Source organism: Micropterus salmoides, unplaced genomic scaffold (assembly GCF_014851395.1).
Source record: "Micropterus salmoides isolate LMB-PRFRI ecotype aquatic unplaced genomic scaffold, ASM1485139v1 Ms_hic_scaffold_13, whole genome shotgun sequence".
NCBI classification, from domain to species: domain Eukaryota; kingdom Metazoa; phylum Chordata; class Actinopteri; order Centrarchiformes; family Centrarchidae; genus Micropterus; species Micropterus salmoides.
In genome coordinates this window covers 2291615-2311968 of record NW_024040374.1, presented here as the reverse complement: position 1 = coordinate 2311968, position 20354 = coordinate 2291615, and the positions used below count along the sequence as shown (strand labels likewise).

Sequence of the window (20354 nt, the reverse complement as noted above, 5' to 3'; positions counted from 1 at the left end):
AGTAGTTGGGGAAACAGGCGGACTTTTCTTGGTCTTGATAAGTTACCACACCATAAGCAACACCATGCATTTACTGCCAGAATATTTTCCTCCGCTCGCGATCACCGTCACTTCCTGCCACTCGGATAATCGAATATGGAGTTACGCTGCTCTTAGAACAGCACCTGTCTCGTAGACTTGAAGAATGAGGAGCGGACCGAGCGAAGCGATGTGTGAGTGAAAATTTGTAGCACATTGATATCATTGTATTGTAGTATTATTGTATCTTTTTATACTTTTTGTATACTTTTTTCTGATCTCCTTACTTTTTATATATTTGTATTACTATTTATGTTATGTGTACTATAAGCACCGATTCATACCAAGGCAAATTCCTCATATGTGAAAATGTACCTGGCAATAAACCCGATTCTGATAATGAGTGCGAAATTTTAGTAGCCGTGGTCACAATTCAACAGCTTCTGAAGGCATATAGGGGAAAAGCTGAAGACTGCATTTTGAAAGGTAGTGTACAACCGATGGTCATTAACCAATAGGGGTGGGGGGGATCGATACACCATAGTACAAATTTTTCCGTGGCAATATTGTATCGATACACGGAAGTCAACTATTGATCATTTATTATATAAATTGTACATGAGAATTTCACTTTTTGGTACTATAATAATAAAATCAATTGCTTTTTTAGTCCACGAGAAAAAGAGTTTTTCTTTGGGGGCACAATTTGAAGTTGGGGAAAAATTGCAATATATCACAATATGTTTAGAATAAAAACAATATTGTATCGTGACATAAGAATTGTGATTATATCGTATCGTGGGGCCTCCGGTGAATTCCCACCCCTACTAACCAAGCCGTGTATACCATCATGCATTGCGCTGATAGAAAAAACAGTCCACCAACCGACTGTCCGACAGCAATGATGTAATTAACAGCCCTGAGATAATGATCGGAGTAGTGTCCAAAAGTGTTTTTGTGGGTGAGCTCACTATATAGTCCACTACATAAAACTCACTAAATAGGGAATAGTAAGTAGTGAATGAGTGTTGATATCGGAGAAAGCCATGGTCTCAAATAGGTAAAATTTCAGTCTAAATGTGGTTCTGTGAAGAAATAAGAATCTGACCAGTCATTTAATACTAGCATTTCATACTTAATAGTGCTCTATAGTCAGTGCTACAGACACATTTCAGTTGGTATCAAAAATCTACAGAGGTTCGATACGTAGCCCTATTCAGCACATGGGTTGCGAGTACAGGGCTGTAAAGTCTGTGTGCACCCCGAAGTGATAAAGGAGTGTTTATTCATGTTTGTGGCTGCAGCTCTGTCCACATGCTCTCTAATAGACTTACGGGAGCTGGCTGGATTTGCCATCTGAAATAATAAAGTTGTCATCTGTCAGAGCAGCGAGGGGGAGGGTCTGGAGAACTGGACGGTGCAGATTAAAGCCCGGATCTGCTTCTACCTCCTTCACACTTAGCTCTTATACACATTCTGTAGCAACTACACCTGCAGGTGAAATTGAAGAGCTCCACTCTGTAAAACTCGTGACCGGCATCCCAACACACACACATTCCTGCATCCCCCAGAAACACGGCCCAGGTGTATTCCCAGCAGGAGTTGTGATTTCACACCTTTTCAAGCGTCACATTTGATCTTGGTCTGGAGCCACCGGCTTGTAATTCTGCTCTGCTTAAATCACACTTGATGCACACACAAGTGCACACTTGATGAGAGCCTGTAGTTTCAAAAGTAGAGGTCCAAATAAGATCAACTGCTATGTGTAACCCCAACCTCCTTGCGCTCCACTCCTCTCACTCTCCACTGTTTGTGGAGTGCATTGGGTACATAGTGTTTATGATGTTCTCAGACAGAGCTGGATGTCACGTTTGGCTTTGGCACCAATGTGTCAAACTACCACAGTATAAATAGCCAGGCACATATCAGGTTGTTATTGCATCTGGCTGCACAAACAGACACTCAGATGTTTTCAGTTCTGTCATATCTGAGGTGAATAGTTATAAAAGTATGTTTCAAATGTCAGGACAATACAAGATGAGTACATTTATAATGGTGAATAAACCAAAATATTGACAAAAAAGCGACCTCCACTCTCATTTCAAATATGCATCCATGTCTTCATCACCATGTAAAACTAATTGCTTTTAATAGTGTGGTAACATCTCACCGCATAGGTCAGTTAGGAGGACTTAAATCATTGTTAAACTGTATACATTTTTGATTTATATTTAAAATACTTCATTTTCTACTTCCGTCTCCTCTGCGCACACACTTGCAGTCCACAAATGTTAGTCAGTTCTTGAACGCTAATTAGCACATGAAGCTTATATGTATTCGAAATTCTGTTTACAGGGTTATGTTTTTATATTGAAAAACTCCTACATAGTCATAATACTTATTTGCAGTCTATGCTTCAGTAACCACCCCCTAACAGATATTTGATTCAACAAGTGATAATAAGCGTATTACTGTGAACCAATGCTACTCCAATAACAGTATTTATTATATATTTGTACTATGTCAAAAAACCAAACAAGAACACAGGTCAGTCATTATTAAAATTAATCTATCAAGGAAAAAATGGAAATTTGGAATTTAGGAATTCTATGAAATCCACAGTTTGGTAAAAACTACATCTGTAGGAGCAGATAACACAAGGGCAGCTTTACCACAAGTACCTCCCCATCACCTCCTGTTGACATGTCAATGGTCAGATAAGCGCATTGCACTGTAGACCGCTGCCATCGGTATGAGTGTGTGCTTGAATGAGAAGCTAATACAGCGCTTTGCCTAGAAGCGCTTTATAAATGTAGCTATTTTTAGTAATAAAGTATAACAACACCATTTTTGACCTTTGTGTCTCAAAAGCAGTATTGAAAAACAAACCATGTGGATTTTACTGAACACAGGATGCCTTTAATTTTCATTTAGATTGCTCATATGTCCCTTTTCTCCACATTTAGGACGGTCTTTCAGCAATGCCCAGGTCCCATCCATGAATCCTGCTTTCAGCCGACCTTCCAGTACTCGTCATTTAGCCAGGTGAGCTTTTTACACCACCAACCTGTTTTGTGTCTCCTCATTCTGCCAGCTCGCTTCATACAACTACACTATCATGAAATCAAATGCAGCCAAGACTTTTACATATGATACTCTGCACTCTCGCCCCGAAATATTAACTGCCTTTCATCACTGACAACTGAGGGCTGTAAAGCCAGGAGTAATCTCTCTAAATTAAAATTAGCAGATGGCGGATACAATTACAGGAGTTGAAACTTTAATCTTGGCACCGTTTTTCCTCTTTAGTTACCACAAGTTGCGTATCATTGATTTGTGGGTACCTGTGGTTTATCTGTGTTTTCTGTAAACAAGCCGTGCGGTCCAGCGGAGCCTTGCCATAATCAGACACGCTCGTCAGAAGAAGCAGCAGAAGCAGTACTGCATGTACTACAACCGCTTTGGCAAGTGCAACCGTGGCAACAGCTGCCCCTACATCCACGACCCAGACAAGGTTGCCGTTTGCACCAGGTAATCTAAACACACAGGAACGTCCCATTTAGTCATATGTGATAGATAATCCACTGCACCCAGTGAGGAGTTAAAAGACGAGTCTTGTTTTAGGAACAATATCAAGGCAATAACATAAACCTACAGTTGCATTATACATAGGTATCCTAAGATTTTGTGCTTAGGTACATTGAGGATATCATGAAAGAAAACTTTCAAAGGGCCCGTCACTATGGGCTACAACACTCCCAGAACCAGCTTCTCATCCCCCTTCGCAGCTCTGTTAGCTTCTGCATTCTCAGGCTTGTTCCTGTTGTTTATGTGCAGGTTTCTGCGAGGGACATGTAAGCAGGCAGACGGGACATGCCCTTTCTCTCATAAGGTGGCTAAGGAGAAGGTAACAGACCCACACACACTCATACACGACCTAGTTTTCAGACAACGTAGTGTTTTATAGGTTTTCATTGCAAAGGCCAGGATTTGGCTCAGTGTGTAGGTATAAGATGACCCACTATTGGGTCATAGTGGATCATATTTGCCTTCTTGGCACGGCTCCTGTTTCCATGACACAGGAGTGATTGAGGAAGGCTGGACCTGACGGGGGTACAGGGAGGGGCTTACGGCGAAACGAGCAGCCTTAAAGTTTGAACTTGTGGCAAAGGGTGACCCATTTGATCTGTTGACCAAGCAGGCCGAATCTGGGTGTGTCATGCTTTCTCCTCCCTCATCATCTCCTTCTTTGTTAATGTGTGTAACTGTGTGAGTGTACACAGCTGAAAAGGAAAACTTTATTATGATAGATTTTTATTTATTAATTTCAAATATCTGAGTTTAACATGATCTTCGCCTCAGAAATATGATTACACACATTATTCTGCTTGGTAGCAATGTGAACTCAGTCAATCTAGGACTAGGTTATATGGCTGAAATTAATATCACAATATTTAGTCAGTGGACAGAAAACAACAGTTGCTTAAATGTTGCAACTGCAATGTTGGCTGCAGAAAATAATTTTCAGATTGAGTGAGTGGGTCTGTTCAACAAACCATATACTTGTTGTACATTCAATCTGACAAAGGTGTTCACATGTGCAAAACAAAAACCCAGCTTATCGAATGACAAACAGTATGACTCTCTGAACTAATAAACTCAAATAGCCACAACAACCAGTCACATACCAGTTAGCCAGCAACCTAGTACCTTTTAACTAGATTTACACTAATTAAACATTATATGCACTGATGTACAAAAAACATATTGTTCTCAATGTTAATCTGATTATTTTCCACTACACAGATTCAGGGAAAATGTTCCTTCATGTAGCTTAAAAAACTTGGCTTCCAAAGTCAAATAGATAATCTGCATGTATTAGCCCAGATTTGTAATTTTAACTCCTGTCACATCACGTGTTAGCTGTATCCACATTTGCCTCCAGCTGGTCCTGTCCTGTACTCCTGCCCGTCTAGGGGAAAGTGTAGCCGCTCAAAAAGGGAGAGTTGGGTTTTTTTTTTTTTTTTTCTTGAGACAAACAACCCTAGAACAGGTGCCCTGCCTCACCCTCCAAACACACACAATGCTGTGCACCTGTGTTGGTTGTCACACTGCTGCCTGTAAGTGCTGAGAGCCCAGCTGTCTGTTTGTAATGCCACCTCTCTAACAGCCCCCCCTCGCCCCCAAACCTTTGGCCCATCCCTCCACAGGATACTCCCGCTCTTATTTCATGCGGACCCCTTGAACAGGACTTTATGGGGGTCTTCACGAGAAGTGGGGATGATTTGAGGGGGGTGCAGTGTTATGCACCCAGCAGCAGCCCTCCGAACCTAATCTGGGCTCTAGTGTGGATAGGCGAGCCCCAATCCTGAATCCTGCACCCCACCCCCCTGTCCTCACACTACCACAAATACCGCGAAACCAGACACCCCAGTGTCTACTCCCATGGCATCTCCCCCCCCACCACACACACACACACTTGGGAACATCACCCTCCTTCTCCCTCCTCCCTCCACCACTGGCCCAGTCTGTACAGTGTGCACACATCCAGAGTGCATAAACACATCCTGAGAGCTGGACGAGCTGCAGCCTGGATAAATATTTCTGTAACAGTTAATTAGGTAGAACTGATCCCATCCCAACAAGGAGGAGTCCCTCTCACACTCCGCCTCCCCCGACCTCCCCCTTATCCCTCTCCATTAAACCTCTTAGAGGTATATTTAGACCGGCCTCCACCAGGCTCGCCCACGTGTACCAAACAGCGCATCTCTGCACATGCACACCCTGCACACACACTGTCAAGACACACATTCACTCTGCTGCTATCAACTGCAATTAAGGTAATTTAGCTGCTCAGCGTGACCGATTGCATGGCACATGGGACATGTCTGGCGTGACAGCGACTTGTCATTCACAAGGTAGCCACACCCTAAAGCATCCCCAGCTTTATCATCTGTTTTTATCTAAATGGGACCATCATTTTCAAAAATCATGCTCTGACCATAAACTCATTTGGTTCCCGCTTGGTCTGAACTGCCTGTTGACAAATTCATATAATCTCATGTAATCACGTTCCCTCATCACCTGTGCTCTCTGAGTGTTGTTTCCATATTTGTATTTTTAAACTCTCGGGGAGATGATCTTGGCAGATAACAGAAAAATAATAGAAAATAAAATTTGTAAGGGAAACAAAACGGCAACAATATTTATTGTTGACGTCATTTTTTCCAGGACCATTTTAACCCTTTCTTCTCCTTGCCCAATATTTGGAGGCTGCAGTTTTAACAAGGAAACCTTTACTTTTACTCAGATCTTTAATACAGTACCCTCCAAAAGTATTGGAACGGTAAGGCAAATTCCTTTGTTTTTGTTGTTCACTGAAGACATTTGGGTTTAAAATCAAAATATGAGTCTGAGACAAGAGTTCAGAATTTCAGCTCTCATTTCCTGGTATTCACATCTAGATGTGTTAAACAACTCAGGACATACCACGCTTTGTTTGAACCCCCCCATTTTTCAAGTGAGCAAAACTATTGGAACATGTGACTGCCAGATGTTTCTTGTTGCCCAGGTGTTGCCTTTTAGGCTGATTGTCCAAACATTAAATAGCTCTGCATGACTAGTCCAAGTTTTCATCCTTGGTTCAAACCTATAAAGACTGCATTTCCTGTTAATGAGGATAAACCAACATGAAGACCAGAGAGCTGTCTATGGGAGAAAAGCAAGCCACTGTCAAGCTGAGAAAAGAAGGAAAATTGACCAGAGCCATTGGACAAACATTGGGCACAGCAAGCACAACAATTTGGAATGTCCTGAAAAAGAAAGAAACTACTGGTGTACTGAGCAACAGACGCCCAACAGGTCGGCCAAGGAAAACAACAGTAGTTGATGACAGAAATATGGTGAGAGCTGTGAAGAAAACCCCCAAAACATCAGGAAGTGACATCAGCAACGACCTCCACAGTGCAGGGTGAAGGTATCACAATCCACTGTTGGAAGAAGACTCAGAGAGCAGAAATATAGAGGCCACACCACAAGATGCAAACCACTCATCAGCAGGAAGAATCGCAAGGACGGACTGAAATTTTACAAAGAAGTAGAGAGATGAGCCGCAAAAGTTCTGGAACACAATCTTATGGACTGATGAGACCAACCCTTTTCCTCATTACCGAGTTTGCCAAGTTGGGACTTCTGTACTTTAAAGTTCGGACTTGGCAAGTTCGGCTCGGGAGTACAAACTCCCAGGAACGGGAGCACGCAGTCAGTCATTCAGCAATTGGAAGAGCAGCCCGTCTTGATGACGGTCTTGAGAAATCAACCACATATTTGGAGTTTAAACAACTATATTCCTGCATAAAAAAAACTCTTAAAAAAAACTCTTAAAACTACTATGTGACACAAGAACAGCAGTATTAAAAGTTACAGTTCACGAACATTCTTATTATTGTTTTTAAGTATGCTTTGCACACTCACACACACCTACACTTCAGGTAAACGCCCCGTCTTGCCCCGCCTCGCTCTCCCCCCGTCTGCTCCATTTTCTCCATCAGCGGTACGTTTTATAAAGTCGCCTAAAAGACTGAGAACTCGTCTTTTTTTCGTACATTTCCATCCGCGATCCATTATCACGGCAGCAGGACCCTGTGTGTTCACTGTTGCTTGACCTGGTCCGTCCGTAAAATATCCACCGTGACTTGTAACGTAACTTAATAGTCTACCAATTTATTAGACAGAAACATTTTGTCTGCCAATTTACGGAGAAATGCGTTGAAACTAATGGGGAGGAAGTTTATCATGCAGCAGGACAATGACCCAAAGCACACTGCCAACAAAACAAAGGACTTCATCAGGGGGAAAAAGTGGAAGGTTTTAGACTGGCCAAGTAAATCACCTGAACTTAACCCAATAGAGCTGCGTTTCACCTCCTTAAGAGGAGACTGAAGGGAGAAACACCACGAAACAAACAAGAACTGAAAGGAGCTGCACTAAAAACCTGGAATAGCATCACAAATGAAGAATGCAACAGTTTGGTGATGTCGATGGGTCGCAGGCTTGAGGCAGTTATTGCAAGCAATTATTATGCCACCAAATATTAAATGTTATTTATTTGAACAACAAAAACAAAGGAATTTGCCTCACCGTTCCAATACTTTTGGAGGGGACTGTAGATGCCTCAATGTATTGTCTGATATGCTTTCAGGGGAATGCCAAGGATCCAAAGTGCTTGATTCTGTCGGAGTCAGATTGAAACAAAGTCAATTCTCTTTTTGGACATTTAATGTGTGGCCAATAATGTGGGAGTTTTGGGCAGTCCCAGAATATATGAAGAATGTCTGCTCAGCTTCAACTCCTTCAACACAACTCAGATGAATAATGCTAATTCAACACAACCAATGGAGATTCTATTGTGAAGTTCTATGAAAAATTTCTCAGGTCCAGATGGCCAATGAAAAATTTCTCAGGTTCAGATGGCTTACATTTCTCTCTCTCTCTCACTCTCTCTCTCACTCTAGATGCCGGTGTGTTCCTACTTCCTGAAGGGAATCTGTAACAACAGCAACTGTCCCTACAGTCATGTCTACGTGTCACGCAAAGCTGAAGTGTGTGAGGACTTTGTCAAAGGCTACTGTCCTGAGGGAGAGAAGGTACCACACCAAAGAATTAAACGCTTCAATGTCTTTGTGTCAGAGACTCCATATGACTATTCTGTATGAGCACTTATTTATCCAGCCAAAACAATCAACATAAACAGAAAATGCTTTTGTTGGCTCAAGATAACTTTAGCTCTCCGGCTAATCCCGAGCAGTTGCTAACAGCATCTGGTGCAAATACTACAGTTTTATCGCTTTCCACACTTCACCAGCTAACAAGATCCATATTTATATCCTGTGTACCACCGGTGTTATGTCAGTGTTGATTTTGGCCTGCAACAAACGATTTAAAGGTAAAAAGCATTTGAGGAGCGATTTGTTTCTACTAGCCTATAGTGATGTAAGGCAGGAGCAGCCAGCTCTCGTTAGTACAGATCTGCCGCTGTTTGTTTCGTAACGTTCAATTTAGATTTATTTATATTTTACCGATAGCTGTAACTTACGTGACCCACTTAATATACAATGATAAATATGCTGGACAACACCACAGTACATTTAGCTGTGCTGATGTTGCTGAGCCTCTGCTGAAAGAGACTCAAATAGTAATGTTTACTGTAAAGCAGCAGGCGAGCCAACGCAGTCAATGTAACGTCATGCAACGATTATGGATTAGTTCAACGTCAAGCTGATAAAAAATATTACTCTAACGTTGCTGTGGGAGTTTCCAGCATGTTGTGTGAAGCTGTCTTCCAGTGTTTAGGTCTCTGCTCGTCCGATCCTGCTCGCTCATGTGTTAAAGCATGCATATGAGCACACACATGGTTGCAATCTGATTATAGATCTAGAAGCTGCGCTGCTAAAATACAGAATTACAAAGAATGACAAAGCACCAAGTAACGCCAGATTTCACTTTCACTTCCCTCTGCTTCCCAGCTGTTTTGTGCTCGCCCATGGTCATGTTGTCTCTCTCTTTGGGGAGTCTGTTAAGTTCTATCTATGCCAACTTACCAACACCTATTAACCAAAGCCAGAGAGAATCTGACCGGTGTTCAGCCCAGTTTCAGACAAGGGTCATGGACGCTGGTCAGCTAATGTGTTGACCCTTTCAGATGGCCATCAAAACAGATTTCACCTGTGTCGCGGTGTCAGCTTGAATGCAATAATTAACAATAGATGTCACTGTTTTCACTCTCTTAATACACTGTCAGCGTTTTTTGGACTTCATATTGGTTTAATCTCACTATATCTTTATTAAGCATTGCAATGATGCATTGGATTGTACAGTTCTTTGTTTAAGCTGCGTTCTTCATTTCAATGTATAATTATACTGTACAGCATGTATACAGTTCCACTGAAGTTAAACTGAGTCTTAGGTAAACAAGTAGTTTGGTAACCATTCCCCCCTGCACACACACGCGTATACACACACACACGTATACACACACACACGTACACACACACACACACGTACACAGTGACACACAAGCAGGAACAGCTGCAGGGTCCATAATGGCATAACTGTAGTGTCTGAGTGACACATTGCGGGTCGGACGGGTAACAGAGAGCCGCCTACACATGACACCCGAGTCCCCCCACATACACACTGTCCCTACGTCCACCTCAAACACATCCTCCACTCCTCCTCCTCACCCCCTCTTGTGTTTTTGCCTCCCTTTGTCTCCCCCTCTCCTCCTCCTCTCTCTGCTTGTTTTTGAGCGTTGAGTGTGAAACAGATGCTTTTTCACACTGTCAGACCTCATTTAAATGGCGCATGGGGAAATGAGGATATAGAAAACAAAAGGGATATTAATATTTATTCTATTAGCTGAAGTGCTTAGGTCTGTGATTTTCCTTGTGTGCGTGCGTGTTTGTGTGTGTGTTTATTGTGCACTGCGCTGTGAGGCTCTGGTGGCTCTATGATGGATAGCAGGCAGTAATTATAGATGGGAAAACTGCTGAGGATGGCACTATGGGCCAGGCAGGCAGACACTCCAGCAGCTCAGGGGTTAAGTCCGCTCCTCGCCTCCATCCTCCTCCTTCTCGCAGACTTGCCACCATCCTGGCTTTGTCTCACACACACCCTCTACCTCACAGGATCTGTCTGTGCCTTCCTAATCGCCCCTCTCCTTTCTTTCCACCACAGCATCAAATTTGAGCTGTTTTTGATTGTTTCCCTTTTTTTCCCCGTTACCTCAAATGTGGCTTCTGCATCAGGTGTGAGGTTTCCTATTGTCATCTGTTATCGGCTGTTGTCAGTGGCCAATCTGCTGATTCAGCATGTTGTAACAATGTAAACAGTATGTAACTGTTTGGCTATTTAACTCAATTAATCTGTGATTTCACTGTTTTTATGCAGTCTCTCTTTATTTTTTGACCTCTGCCTTTACCTTTGTTCTTCTGCTGCAAAGCAAAACTTTACAGTGCCATCTCCTTTGTAAGATAATTTCTCAATTTCTTTTCCAATCTCATGACGAGTTTAAAGAAATTCACCGTTGTGGTAGTGGTTAGCTAGTTTGCACTCATGTACACATACACATGAGAGCTACTCCTGCCTTGCGGATAAAAAAATATGTGCATGTGGGAATTTGTTCTTGAACTTCAAAAAGCTTTGAAACTACATCTGAAAAGATTAACTTTTTAACTTATTCTGCTTGTATTTTAAAATCCCGCACTTTTCTGTCTTCTAATTCTTTTGATATTAACTGTCGTAGCAAGCCTCTTGCTATCTTAGGGGCATTGACATGCTCACAGCGACGAGCTGGGCTCTTTGCTGTGCCTTGTCCTCCGTCAGGACCATTGGTAAACAGTTTGCCGTTCATGTTGCTTCATCGAGTTTTTTGATTAGGCCACTATAGTGCCTTCCCCATTGATCTAGACTTGCATTGCAGCACATGTTGAGCAACAGTTGCTGGACAATGTTGCATCTATTCAAAGTAGCCATCTGTGACCCGTCTGCAATGCATCAGCACAGTGGGTCTCATTGAAACAAATGAGGATGCTACATTTTTTTGATACAGTGCTAATTTAATTTTGAACATACTTTACACTTTCATCTTCTTAATATTACCCTCTCTGTTAATACTCAGTAACCTGAGTTCATTTATTGTTCCGTTCTACTCGCTGTAAGTTGCTCTGACAAGTGTCTGCTTAATGCCCAAGATGTAAATGCATGCAATGTCCCTTTTTTATTTTACTGTCTCTTCTATCTCCTGCCCTCCCTCTCTCTCGCTTTCTTGCTTCTTTTGCTCATTCTCTCAGTCTCTGGGTAAATGTGCTGACTCCTCCTGGTTTTGGCCCAGCAGAGAGCTCTCTAATAGGCCCCAGAGACATCCCAGCATTCCTTAAATCAAGTGGAAAATTGTTAACTTGGTGTGGGATAAAGATGTTCTGTCCACTTTAGCTTTTTCCTCCTATTTCCCATCTCTCTCTCTGTCTGTCTCTCTCTGTCTCTCTCTCTCTGTCTTTTTATGAAAATGAGGATGTATGGAGCTATGAGGAGTGGACTCAGCTTTTACAGTCAATTTCTCCGACACGTTCAGTTTCTTACACTGAAAGTGCTTCAGCTTTGTTAACTCCTGTTGTCCCGTCACACTTGTCTCTGGATCAGAACTCTGTGCACATTTTAATTTTACATTAAAGTAAACATTTTAGGTTCGCACATAGCAGTAGGTTCAGAGGTAGTCTTGAGCAATATAAGAGACCATAAATATGATAAGCAATCCTGATGTTTTTAAACTGTATATTACAATGTTTAGGCTTGCGAAGTTACATGTAACATTTTGTAGTTACATATCACATTGGACTGCTGGTCATTTTGGCCGCACAGTTGTGGCTAAAATGGTAATCGTGATAATTTCACCCTACACTGAGATCACAGTTGTCTTTGAAAGGATGCAATCAAACATTTTAAATGAACAGAAAAAACATGTTTAACATCAAATCAATGTATCTTCTTAAAGTCATGCAAAAGTAAAAGTGTGATTTGAAGAAGAAGAAGAAAAAGAACACCACTTAGCTTGCAATCTAAATAAGGACAGGATTTATCTCTTAATGCAGTAACATTTGCAGGTTGTCTTTGAAATAAAATAATGAGGTCTGCAGTCACAACTATGTAATCAGAAAGTGCATGAAATGTTAGTGATTGGTCAGGCCTGCAATAGGAAATGCTCTGTTTGATGCACCACTGTAGCTCCAAAACTTTCCACAACACAATTACAACAATAAATTATAAATATTAATGTATTTCTCAGCCGTATCTGGACCTGACGGCTTAGCAGTGATGTCAGACACCAAATATAAAACGATGAACATCACTGACACCAGCAGCAGACCTGATTTGTTGACCGAAACGTGGTGTCAAAACCGCAGCCCTATAAGATGATCCAGAGAAACATTTGACAGCAAGCTGACCCCCGGACTACCCTGGCACCAAGGGGCACAGGAACATGGCTGTGAGGGCGGTGAGAGGGCCTCTGACGACAGTGAGTCAGGGCTGCTGGGCTCCAGAGAGAGTTGAGCAAGAGACCATAGGGTTCCTGGAAAATCGATCTCAAGACCCCCTTTCCATGCGCGTGCACACACACACACACCCCCGATACACACACCCCGATACACACTCTATTTCTGGACCAATGTGCTTCCCAGTCCCTGCACTCCTCACCCCTTCACACACACAGACACACACTCACACACTCCTCACCGCCTGCACCCCAGAGTGAATATAATTAGCTTTTCTGACAGGTGGGAGGGATCGGATCTCGTGGAGAATGAAGCTACCAATTTACACCCGTATTACACTGTCATACGCACTCACTTGCAAACACGCATGTGAAAGCGCTCTCTCTCTCGTGCACTATAACAAATGACGATAACTGTGACCCACTTGCTCAACTTGCATGTTAAAAGAGAGGGTGACAGAAAGATTGTCTCTCAAAAGTAGTATTTTACGAAAGAATGGATGGGGTAACAGAGATTCCTAATCAGCATATAACCTTACTTGAAATGTCTTTAACTTTGTGTGGTGAGATCATTGGAGCACTACTCAAGACAGAAAACTTTATTCTCTGTAAGAGAATGGCCTTTCTGTGTGGGTTTTCCTCCCACAGTTTAAAGATATGCAGGTTAGGTCAATTGGTGTGGATGGTTCTGTCTCTGTGTCCCTTTACACCTTGGCATTCCAGTCCATTGCGGATCCAGACTGTATCTGGATGTGATTTTGACATGATTACATTTACACATCAAAATACATACCTGGTGGGCTAGAGGTTAAGACATGTACCACGTCTGTATCTCAGTCACAATCTAATGAAGGCAAAAGGTCTTCCAAAAAATAAAACCCATAACGCAGATTTTTAAAGGCCAGATCTAAATCCACACATAGATTTTTGTAGCAGTGTTGAATGTCTTCGTATTATCTGTCACTGGTAAAACTGGGTTTGTGTTTTTATTTCGCCGTAGTGTAAGAAGAAACACACCCTGGTGTGTCCAGACTTCTCTAAGACAGGATCATGCCCTCGAGGAGCCCGCTGTAAGCTGCAGCATCGCCAACGAGCCAAACGAAACACCAGCACTACATCCACCACTCCAGCGAAGAGAGCCCGATCCAAGGAGCCCTCCAAGAGGTCAGGGAGGCAGATTGTACAGAGCTCATTTGGAATTATACACAATTATTAACCTTTTATGTTCTGTTTAATGTTTTTTCTCTTTTAGACCCCGCCTGTCTGTTGTCATGCCACAGGGCTCTCAGGCAGCTCCAGAGACACCCACCAAAGGTCCTCTGGCACTGCCGTCCTTTATCTCCCTCTCCAGCTCCCCAGAGGAGGCAGACACCCCAGACACACTGCTGGCTGAGACCTCACAGGTTAAAGGTATGAAAATATACTACCGTACAAACCTAGCAAACAAAACAATATGACTTAGAAATAAGTCATATGTATACATATATGCCCTTGTTGTCTCCAGATTTGGCAATTAAAATGTCTAAATTCATAGGAGTTATGGTAAAAACTTGTATCCAAGTTGAAGAAAATAGAATGTTCCCTTAGGGGATTAGGTGTGTACTTACTTAGTAAAAGCTAGAGTAAAAGTGCTGACTGTTGGGCATATTGTCCAGAGATGTTTTGTGAAAGGATCATGTTTGTCATGAAAGCCACAAGATCATTCCTGAGTTCATGAGAATGGGGAGTGGTGGTTCGCCTGAGCTGCAGACCGATAATGATGATCAGAGCTGGTCTGTAGAGTGAGTGTGATGATGCTCAGGGGAGGAGTAATAATGCTCAGAGGACAGAGGTAATAATATTTAGCTTTTGGGCTGGACGGAGGCACAGCTGAGCTCTCTGTTGACAGAGTTGACAGATAGAGGATTAGGAGAGGCTGCCTTCCCCCTCCAGCCTCCTCCCCCATCCAGGCCTGATCATCCACCTGCCCCTGCCTTCTGGACACACACACACACACGCGCATGCTGACTGGCACTGCAAAGCAACATTTAACCCATTTGACCTGGGTTCAACCTGATTTACCTCGCACCACATTAACTAACATTAATTCCCCCCCTCCCCCGACTGAATAAAAAAAAAATGTTATTAGTCACTAAACTAAAAAAGTGCGAGGGCCCTAATTAGTTAAGTTCTGTCTAAAGTTAATAGGTTTTGTCCTCAAGTGCAGTCCTGGGCTCATGTTACTCTTTAAAGTTTGTTTTCAATGAAAATAAGATTGCAATTTATCTTGGCTAAAGAAATGACAGAGGTGTTTTTCATTGACGAACAAAATGAAAATCTCCCAAGAGATGGCTGCTACTGAGAGACAACATATTTGTATCTGCTATATCTGCTTTGGTGGAAAAGCTGGACACAGATCATCCAACTCATTTTGACTACTTATTCTTAGAAGAACTGCAGTTATTGATAGTTAGATATTTGATTATTTACTTAACATATCTAAGACTTCCTAAACCTTATCATCTTCTGAATAAATACAGGCAAAAGACAAAATCATTTTCACTACTGTATTTTTGTACTTTCCCCCCTTTCTTTTTAGTAAGGTTTTCCATCCATTTTCTGCCTCCTTTATGAACAAGAACCCGAGATAGAACTCCTTTACTTGGGGCAACAACTTACTCCCAACTCAGAGGGAGCAATCCACCGTTTTGTGGCTGAGAACAATTGCCTCAGACCTGGAGGTGCTATGGTCTGATAAAATCAACAGAACCACAATATCTGCAAAGAGCAGAGTAGGAATTGAGATCCCCAAACCAGACACTCTCCTTCCCCTGGCTGTGCCTGGAGAATCCTGTCCATGAATGTCACAAACAGAATTGGTAAAAAGGGACAAACCCTAGTGGAGTCCAACACCCACTGAAGTTGTTTGTCTTCATGCTGAGAATAAGGACAGCCCTCACTCCAGTTATAGGACCGGGTGGCTTGTAGCAACCTCCCCGGCATCCCATGGGACAGGGTTGTAAGCCTTCTCCAAGTCCTTAAAGCACACATAGACCGGATGGGCAAACTCCCAGGACCCCTCTAGTAACCTTTTTAGAATAAAGAACTGGACCACTGTTCTATGACCAGATGGAATTCGCTTTGCTCTTTCTGGATCTGAGGTTCAACATTTGGTTGGAGTCTCCTTTTCAGCACCCTGCCATAAGCTTTACCAGGGAGGCTGAGCAGTGTGATACCTCCAATAACTGGAGCTCACTCTGCAGTCCTCCTTTTTAAAAATGGGAACCACCACCCCTGTCTGCCACTCCACAGACACTGTCCCTGACCTCCATGCAACATCGGAGAGGTGTGTCTGCCAAGACAGCCCGCACTGGAGGGTTTGAACATGGCCCATTTGGATTCCTTGTCCCCATCCTCCCCCGGGATGCATGAAAAATGAAAAAGTTAAAGATATCACTGACAAGCGCCTCAACCAGGTCTGCTTCATTACACATTTGGGTTTACCTGGTCGGACAGTCTCCCATGCCATTTGATCCAACTCGCCACTAGTTGATGAGTTGACAGCTCGTCTCCTCTCTTTACCCGAGTGTCCAGGACGTGCAACCGCATGGGGCTGAAACGACTTATCAATTAATTCAATTACTAAAAAGCACACAAATTCTTTGCATCGATGCTTTGTTTAATCCATATAATTATATGGCGCTTCGGACGGACAATTATTACTGTTACAATTATTGATGTTGTGCACATCGCACTTACACTGTGAACACGATGTGATTATGATGCCGCTGTTTGCAAAGTGGAGGAAGAGAGAAAATAGAGAGGGACGAACAAGAAAGTGTTCAAAGTATGGGATTATTTCAAGCTAAAAGAAAACAACAAGTCTGTAATGTTACAGTCTGTCCACCGTAAAACAAAACTACCGTAGTTCACCGCAACAGCGCGACAGAAATGCTTCAGCATCCGCTCAGAAAGCTCCCGGTCTGGCATCAAGTCCACAGAGTGGACCACAAACAAGGTGCCAACTTTAGCATTTAACTGAAATCATGAGTTGAAGGCTAAACAAAGTAAGCTGCAATTCTCAGCTGTATATGTATAAACGTGCGTTTGTTGTTAATGTTCTCCACCTGGTTGGGCCGTGAGTTTGTGTTGTAACGTCACAGTCATGAGTTGCACAACTGGTACCGTAACAATCTGTAAAATACTCGATTACTAAAGTAATCGTTAGCTGCAGCCTTACAACCGCAGATCTGATGATAACCACCACAAAGTCGATCATCAAACGTTGGCGCAAGGTGTTCTGGTATAAAGTTTACTTATAAATCACCAGATGCTCGAACATGGTGTTTGTAGTTTGTTTATGGCCAGTCCATGGCTAGGACAGAAGTCTAGAAGCAGAGCAGTAGAGATTTGTAGCCCGATTTGCCGCTCGGCGACCATCAGGCTGTGATCGGGAGTAAATCAGCGGGTGATCGGCGGTCGGCAGTCGTTATGTGTGAACTACACAACGACTCATCAAAACGGCTCCCAGACGCATTTCTGACTCATCGCCGACGTCTGCCAGATATCTATCATGCCAAATATCTGGAGGAGCCGGCCGACTCGACATCCACATCCAGCCAATGAGAGCAGGCAGCTACTTTTTCACCGCAAAACACTTTTTACTCACCTCCAGCTCTCTCTGTAGCTCAGACAATCCCAGCTACCTGCCTGTGCCAATTCATTCTTTCACCCAGAATCTTTGTCTTTATAATTGCTATCTTGACAATAACAAAACGCTGTTTTGTCTGTAGGTTCGCTTCCCGTTTCACATTTCAGGTGTGTTTTCTTGACAAAACGTGATTTAAAGACCTGCGTCGGGTGACAGAGCCGCTGTCAGCTCGTGTAGTGTGTGATCCCCTGTCACCGAGTCACGTAGTATGAACAGTTTCAAGACCCCCATCACAAGACGGCAAGTTGTTTAGTGAGAACGGCACGTCCATCGCCCGATGCTGAAAGTCGTGTAGTTTGCACGAGCCTTAAGAAGCCTGGATACACATGCATAGACATAAACAACAGTCAGTGCCTTTCTCTCAGCGAATCGTTGTCCCATGGAGGTGACTCTCTCGTTCTCTGGGGATAACTCCAACGCAGCAGCACTCAACTGGGGGTCCATGAATATCCCCATACCAGCCCAGCTCCTTTCACCCTGGGCTACATCTAGTTGGTCTGAAGAAGAGCGGTACCTTTAAACACAACTGCTGAATCTGCTGATAAATTACACTTAAGAGAGCTACAGCGTGCGGACCCTTTTTCATCTACATTAAGTTGCCCTACAAATTCACTTAACCTGAGATGGAACTATGTTATCATGGCAGCTTCATCGTATTCCTGCTAGTGAGAAATCTCTCAGTTGAAAAGATCAGGGATGAGAAACTGACAAACTGTTAGGTAATCCTCCTTCTCTTTCATTGTTTATATTTAGTCTCCCCATCTTGGAAAAAAGTGGGACCTTTGACCTGACCTCAGCCTTCTCCTCTCACATACAGTACACACAGTCCCAAGTTTCTAATAATATTGTTGCAGTGGATGTTTTCATGTGTCCACATATGTTTCTGGGTTGTTTTTGCATGTAAGTGTAAGTGCATTTATGTATGCTTAAGCTTGCTTTGTATACAGTAAGTATGGATGGATTACTCACATCAAGGAACTCTGAACTAATTTTTGTTTTTTGTTTTTTAAACTAGCAATTTATAGATGTGACGTTGGGTTCTGTGAACTTGTAATGGAAAGGTTTCACTATTTTCTGACAACGTAAGATGCAACCCTAGAACTGAGCTCGTCTAATGTTTTACAGAGACATACTCGCAAACACATGTGAACCAGTGATCATGTCGTCGCCCCTCCACCCACTCTGTCCGGTTGGTTTGTGCTCTTAAGTAATACTAATGACTCTCTGGTCCCTCACTAACACACTGCACCACCAAAAGCCTCATTAAAGGTGGAACTCAGCCAAACAAGCTCCTCTTCACTTTGCATAAATTAGCTCAGACGCAATGTATCACTGCCAGACTGCGACCTCACACACACACACACACACACACACACACACACACACTCTGTAGACGCACCTTCATCCATCCCTGTTGTCCCGTTCTCTTCCTCATTTACTCATCAGCTGAGATGTCATCACTCAGCGTTTCAGCAGGATACAACACACACTAGATCAGTCAGTTGCACATGAGTGAGCACACGCTCACACATTGTCTTTGCATCATTTCGTTTCTGCCAATACTCTTCTTTCATTATAATTCCCTGTTTTGTTTTTTTTTCCCCCCACAGAGAAAAAAATGCAGATCAAGCCTCGGCTGTGAGACTACAGAAACCAGCAGCACTGGAGGTGAAAACACTTATCAATGATTTTCTGTCCCGACAGGTGTGTCTGTGTCTCTTCCCTCTGAATTTCTTGACTCAGGGCCAGAAAGTTTTATCTTCTATATCTAGAAATCCGTTTTACATATCAATTTGGGTGTTTACAATACAGATTTTCTCATCAGGTTTTGTACATTTTAAAAAGACAAATAAAACATCAACTCTTACTGTGTTTTGTTTCACAGACTCTTTTTGACATGTGATGTCAGTGCTGTGAGAGTGTTTATTGGCTGTGAGTGTGTTTTCTGTTTGAGAGCAGCGGTGTTGTCACATGACCCGGGCGTGTTTGCGAGAGTTTTCATTGGGAAGGTGGTGACAGAAGCAGCAGTGCCCCTCACTTTAAGGCCTGGAGACGAGACACATGAGTGGACAGTGACTTCATCATCACCATGCTGTGAGCGTGTGGTGTGTGGAGATTTCCCAAATAGGCCTGCATGTTTGTATTAACATGTCTCCGTCTATTAGATTAGTAAAAACATTTGTGACTCCCTCAATTGTCACACACAAATCAAATTTCACACTGAGCTGTTTTTAAAAAAAGACAAGGACAAGCAGCTCTTCATTCGGGGGGGGGGGGACTGAGATCACACATCACTCTGGACGGGATTTAAATTACAGGAGGACCAGTGAGTTTCCCAAAAAACAGTGGGTAATTGCGGATTATGGGTGACAAATGATCAACATTAAAATCACTGAACAGTGCAAGTAATGTGTTAAAATCACCTCACCTCCCCTAGAGAAAAAACCCAGTGCGAGCTGGGCTTGAGACGTCATTTGACTTCCTAAAACTGATGCTTTTTTTTTTTAACACTCTTCAGTGTGTGAGTGTATTGAGATAAAAAAAAAAAAAACAGGGACAACCATCCCTTGTTAGGCCACATCCCTGTTAAAGACATGA

At 42.8% G+C, this 20354-nt stretch overlaps 1 protein-coding gene across 1 annotated transcript in view; it reads left to right on the top strand.

Annotated features, from left to right (window-relative positions):
- Positions 1 to 19628, top strand: part of zc3h3 (zinc finger CCCH-type containing 3) — a 66896-nt gene extending 47268 nt beyond the window's left edge. The window contains exons 6-12 of the mRNA XM_038715038.1: positions 2985 to 3063; positions 3394 to 3549; positions 3856 to 3925; positions 8532 to 8663; positions 14067 to 14230; positions 14319 to 14476; positions 19367 to 19628. Of these exons, the coding sequence (XP_038570966.1) occupies positions 2985 to 3063; positions 3394 to 3549; positions 3856 to 3925; positions 8532 to 8663; positions 14067 to 14230; positions 14319 to 14476; positions 19367 to 19398 (791 nt within the window). The 3' untranslated portion in view covers positions 19399 to 19628. The remainder of the gene's footprint in view (positions 1 to 2984; positions 3064 to 3393; positions 3550 to 3855; positions 3926 to 8531; positions 8664 to 14066; positions 14231 to 14318; positions 14477 to 19366) is intronic.
- Positions 19629 to 20354: the final 726 nt, after the last annotated feature.